The sequence below is a fragment of the Heptranchias perlo genome, chromosome 23, assembly GCF_035084215.1.
Source record: "Heptranchias perlo isolate sHepPer1 chromosome 23, sHepPer1.hap1, whole genome shotgun sequence".
Classification (NCBI taxonomy): Eukaryota; Metazoa; Chordata; class Chondrichthyes; order Hexanchiformes; family Hexanchidae; genus Heptranchias; species Heptranchias perlo.
Genome location: NC_090347.1, coordinates 45,053,301 through 45,059,300, shown reverse-complemented (window position 1 = coordinate 45,059,300; position 6,000 = coordinate 45,053,301). Strand labels below are relative to the sequence as shown.

Here is a 6,000-nt window from a genome sequence, read left to right as displayed (position 1 = left end):
GGGCAGTGCCCAGAGAGGGAGTGCGGAGAGGGGGAATGCGGAGAGGGACAGTGCCCAGAGAGCGAGTGCGGAGAGGGGGAGTGCGGAGAGGGGCAGTTCCCAAAGGGGGAGTACGGAGAGGGGCAGTTCCCAAAGGGGGAGTACGGAGAGGGGCAGTGCCCAGAGAGCGAGTGCGGAGAGGGGGAGTGCGGAGAGGGGCAGTTCCCAAAGGGGGAGTACGGAGAGGGGCAGTGCTCATCGGGGGAATGCGATTCCCACCAACCCCTTGACTACATGCGGTGAGAGTCACTGGAATGAAACTGCTGCCCGGCAACCGAGACTGGAAGACTGTTGGCTAAGAACGTTCCAGAACCGGCCGGGCCAGAGCCCGTGCCTCTGCGGCGACATTTTGAGACGCTGGTCACCAGGCAGACAGCCCCCGCCGGAACGCGACCCATGCTCCCCACCTCGCGCCTGCGCCTTCGACCACGACCTCACCCCCGACCACAAACGTGGCACCGACCCTGGCATGAAGCAGCTGGAGGCCGACACGGTCGACGGGCAGATCATTAGCCAGCTGACGCGGATGAGCGCGGAGGAGGCAGCGCCTCCGATGAATCCGGAGATGGGGGCGGAGGAGACGAGACTGAGCACCTTCGAGAACTGGCCGGCCTACATTACAGTTCAACCGCCGTACCTGGCACAGGCAGGCTTCTTCTACACTGGTAAGGGCCCCTCTTCAACATTTACAGACACCAAACTGGGGGTATAGTTAATACTGAGGAGAACTGCGACGAAATACAGGACATTAATAAACTTGCAGAAATGGCATGTAATTGGCAAATGAATTTCAATATATGTAAGTGTGAAGTGGTACATTTTGGTAGGAAGAATAAGGAGGCCACATACTGCTTGGATAATAAGAGCCTAAATGGGATAGAGGAGCAAAGGGATCTAGGGGTACAGATAAACAAATCAGTAAAAGTAGCAACGCAGGTTAATAAGGCCATAAAAAAGGCAAACCAAGCACTGGGGTTCATTTCGAGAGGGATAGAATTGAAAAGCAGAGAAATTATGTTAAACTTGTATAGAACCTTGGTTAGACCACTTTAGAGTGCTGTGCTAGTTCTGGTCTCCATATTACGAAAAGGATATAGAGGCACTGGAGAAGGTGCAAAACAGATTTACAAGGTTGATACCAGAACTGAGAGGTTACAACTATCGGGAAAGATTGAACAGGCTGGGACTCTTTTTCCTAGAAAAGAGAAGACTGAGGGGTGACCTGATAGATTATAAAGGGGTTTGATAGATTAAATGTAGAGAAGATGTTTCCACTTGTGGGGGAGACCAGAACCAAGGGCAGTAAATATAAGATAGTCACTAATAAATCCAATAAGGAATTCAGGAGAAACTTCTTAACCCAGAGAGTGGCTAGAATGTGGAACTCGCTACCACAAGGAGCAGTTGAGGCGAATAGTATAGAGGCATTTAAGGGGAAGCTAGATAAACACACGAGGAAGAAAGGAACAGAAGGATATGTTGATAGGGTGAGATGAGAAGGTTTGTGTGGAGCATAAACACCGGCATAGACTAGTTGTGCCGAATGGCCTGTTTCTGTGCTGTAAATATTATGAAGTTCCACATAACTATGTATGCGATACATTTGCTGGTTTTAAAGTTTTTATTAAAACTGTGCTCCACCCCCCCACTTCCCTCTGTGAATTTAAGACCCAGTGGCGGGGGTTAATTTTAACTTTGGGCGATAGTGTAAAACTGGGCGATATTGAATTGGCCGCCATTAGACGTCACGTCCCCAATTATCACATCCGTTGACTTCAATAGGAGTGAGAATCGGGCGGAATGGGCGGCCAATTCAATGTCGCCCAGTTTGACATCATCCAAAGTTAAAATTAGCCCAAATCTTCCTCAGACTTGATATTTAAAATGTAATGCTGCTTTTCTTTCTTTAACAATAAGCAATGGTTTCAAAGGATGAAGGAGCGGTCGCACCAATGGTTTATAAAGCAAATAATTCTCATCACATTTACCTGCCCTGTTCCCATATCTCTTCAACCCCCGTTTCCTTCATCCACCTAGCCAATCTAATCTTCAATGTTGACATAGATTTTGCCTCAACCACTAACCCTGGAAGTAAATTCCACAACCTCACAACTCTGTGTGACACGTGCACTGCATTTTAACAACTGAAATGAGTGTGTAAATCCGCTGACACTCGTCCTGCACTGGGAACTTTCTGTCCTTTGTCCCACACAAAGGGCTGATAGCCCTGGGGAGTTCTCAGTGAAGCTGAATGGAAAGTGTTTAGGCTGGGATGTCCCGACACAGGGACCTGCCCTCACAGGGACCTGCCCACACAGGGACCTCCCGACACAGGGACCTCCCGACACAGGGACCTCCCAACACAGGGACCTCCCGACACACAGGGACCTCCCGACACACAGGGACCTCCCGACACACAGGGACCTCCCGACACACAGGGACCTCCCGACACAGGGACCTGCCCACACAGGGACCTGCCCTCACAGGGACCTCCCGACACACAGGGACCTGCCCACACAGGGACCTCCCAACACACAGGGACCTGCCCACACAGGGACCTCCCGACACAGGGACCTCCCAACACAGGGACCTCCCGACACACAGGGACCTCCCAACACACAGGGACCTCCCGACACACAGGGACCTCCCGACACACAGGGACCTCCCGACACACAGGGACCTCCCGACACAGGGACCTGCCCACACAGGGACCTGCCCTCACAGGGACCTCCCGACACACAGGGACCTGCCCACACAGGGACCTCCCGACACACAGGGACCTCCCGACACAGGGACCTGCCCACACAGGGACCTCCCGACACAGGGACCTCCCGACACACAGGGACCTCCCGACACAGGGACCTGCCCACACAGGGACCTGCCCACACAGGGACCTGCCCACACAGGGACCTGCCCACACAGGGACCTCCCGACACAGGGACCTGCCCACACAGGGACCTCCCGACACAGGGACCTGCCCACACAGGGACCTGCCCACACAGGGACCTGCCCACACAGGGACCTGCCCTCACAGGGACCTCCCGACACACAGGGACCTGCCCACACAGGGACCTCCCAACACACAGGGACCTGCCCACACAGGGACCTCCCGACACAGGGACCTCCCATCACAGGGACCTCCCGACACACAGGGACCTCCCAACACACAGGGACCTCCCGACACACAGGGACCTCCCGACACACAGGGACCTCCCGACACACAGGGACCTCCCGACACAGGGACCTGCCCACACAGGGACCTGCCCTCACAGGGACCTCCCGACACACAGGGACCTGCCCACACAGGGACCTCCCGACACACAGGGACCTCCCGACACAGGGACCTCCCGACACAGGGACCTGCCCACACAGGGACCTCCCGACACAGGGACCTCCCGACACACAGGGACCTCCCGACACAGGGACCTCCCGACACAGGGACCTGCCCACACACAGGGACCTGCCCTCACAGGGACCTCCCGACACACAGGGACCTGCCCACACAGGGACCTCCCAACACACAGGGACCTGCCCACACAGGGACCTCCCGACACAGGGACCTCCCATCACAGGGACCTCCCGACACACAGGGACCTCCCAACACACAGGGACCTCCCGACACACAGGGACCTCCCGACACACAGGGACCTCCCGACACACAGGGACCTCCCGACACAGGGACCTGCCCACACAGGGACCTGCCCACACAGGGACCTCCCGACACACAGGGACCTCCCGACACAGGGACCTGCCCACACAGGGACCTGCCCTCACAGGGACCTCCCGACACACAGGGACCTGCCCACACAGGGACCTCCCGACACACAGGGACCTCCCGACACAGGGACCTCCCGACACAGGGACCTGCCCACACACAGAGACCTGCCCACACAGGGACCTGCCCACACAGGGACCTCCCGACACAGGGACCTCCCGACACACAGGGACCTCCCGACACAGGGACCTGCCCACACAGGGACCTCCCGACACAGGGACCTCCCGACACAGGGACCTCCCGACACAGGGACCTGCCCACACAGGGACCTGCCCACACAGGGACCTGCCCACACAGGGACCTCCCGACACAGGGACCTGCCCACACAGGGACCTGCCCACACAGGGACCTGCCCACACAGGGACCTGCCCACACAGGGACCTGCCCACACAGGGACCTCCCGACACAGGGACCTCCCGACACAGGGACCTCCCGACACAGGGACCTGCCGACACACAGAGACCTCCCGACACAGGGACCTGCCCACACAGGGACCTCCCGACACAGGGACCTCCCGACACAGGGACCTGCCCACACAGGGACCTGCCCACACAGGGACCTGCCCTCACAGGGACCTCCCGACACACAGGGACCTGCCCACACAGGGACCTCCCGACACAGGGACCTGCCCACACAGGGACCTCCCGACACAGGGACCTGCCCACACACAGAGACCTGCCCACACAGGGACCTGCCCACACAGGGACCTGCCCACACTGGGACCTGCCCACACACAGGGACCTGCCCACACAGGGACCTGCCCACACAGGGACCTCCCAACACAGGGACCTGCCCACACAGGGACCTCTCACCAGAGAAAATTGTTTCTCCATATCTACGCTATCGAGTCCTTTTAACATATTAAACACCTCAATTAGATCATCCCGCAATCTCTGAAACTCAAGGAAATACAAGCCTAATCTATGAAATCTGGCCTCTTAATTTAAACCTTTAAGTCCTGGTATCATCCTGGTGAATCTGTGCTGCACCCCCTCCAAGGCCAATATATCCTTCCTGAGTTGCAAGAGGAGAGAGGCTGAGTAAAAAAATGGGTTACAAATACTCGCAATGTTACGGTTCTCTGTGTGCTCCTGCTAAGTGGAGTCATGTACAGCAGGTTCCAGAAGCTGACTTCGATAGGTAAAGTGCCTCCCATCCCATCCTCACCCCCCACCCCCCCTCCCAAATCACGACAGCTGGCTGCCCTGCCAAGGTGCATCCCCCTCCACTGCAATGATCACTATCCAATGATAACCTTCCCATGGAAAAGTGGACGTGGGTTCACATTGGGTGAGGCTGGGTTTGGACTTGACTGTGGTTTCCCCTCATGGTCGAATAGCTCAGCATCAGTCATTGTCCAGTGTCATGCATGAAGAATGGTTACATGTGAGGGAGGGGTTGCTGGCACCCGTGCAACCATATCCCAGTGAGAGTCAGAACCTTCAGGAGTGGAAGGGAGGAGCTGGGAAAAGACACGAATTACATTGAGTTACATCGAAACTACAGCACAAAAACAGGCCATTCGGCCCAACTGGTCTATGCCAGCATTTATGTTCCACACGAGCCTCCTCCCTCCCTACTACATCTAACCCTATAAAGATAACCTTCTATTCCTTTCTCCCTCATGTGCTTATCTAGCTTCCCCTTAAATGCCTCTGTGCTATTTGTCTAAACTACTCCTTGTGGTAGCGAGTTCCATATTTTTATCACTCTTCGGGTAAAGAAGTTTCTCCTGAATTCCCTATTGGATTTTTTAGCTACTAGTTTATATTTATGACCTCTACTTTTGGACTCCCCCACAAGTGGAAACAATTTCTCTACATTTACCCTATCAAACCTTATCATTATCTTAAAGATCTCTATCAGGTCATCCCTCAGTCTTCTCTTTTCTAGAGAGAAGAGCTCCAACCTGTTCAGCCTTTTCTGATAAGTATATCCTCTTAGTTCTGGTATCATTCTTGTAAATCCTTTTGTACCCTCTCCAATGCCTCTATATCCTTTCTATAATATGGAGATCAGAACTGTGCACAATACTCCAAGTGTGGTCTAACCAAGGTTCTATACAAGTTTAACATAACTTCTCTGCTTTTCAATTCTATCCCTCTAGAAATGAACCCCAGTGCTTGATTTGCTTTTTTATGGCCTTATTAACCTGTGTCACTACTTTTACTGATTTGTGTATCTGT

At 54.7% G+C, this 6,000-nt stretch overlaps 1 protein-coding gene across 1 annotated transcript in view; it reads left to right on the top strand.

Moving 5' to 3' along the window:
* Positions 1–241: 241 nt before the first annotated feature.
* Positions 242–6,000, top strand: part of LOC137341333 (baculoviral IAP repeat-containing protein 7-like) — a gene marked incomplete at its 5' end in the record, with an annotated part of 30,233 nt that continues 24,474 nt past the window's right edge. Inside the window, one exon of the mRNA XM_068004458.1 lies at positions 242–704. Within this exon, the coding sequence (XP_067860559.1) occupies positions 242–704 (463 nt within the window). The remainder of the gene's footprint in view (positions 705–6,000) is intronic.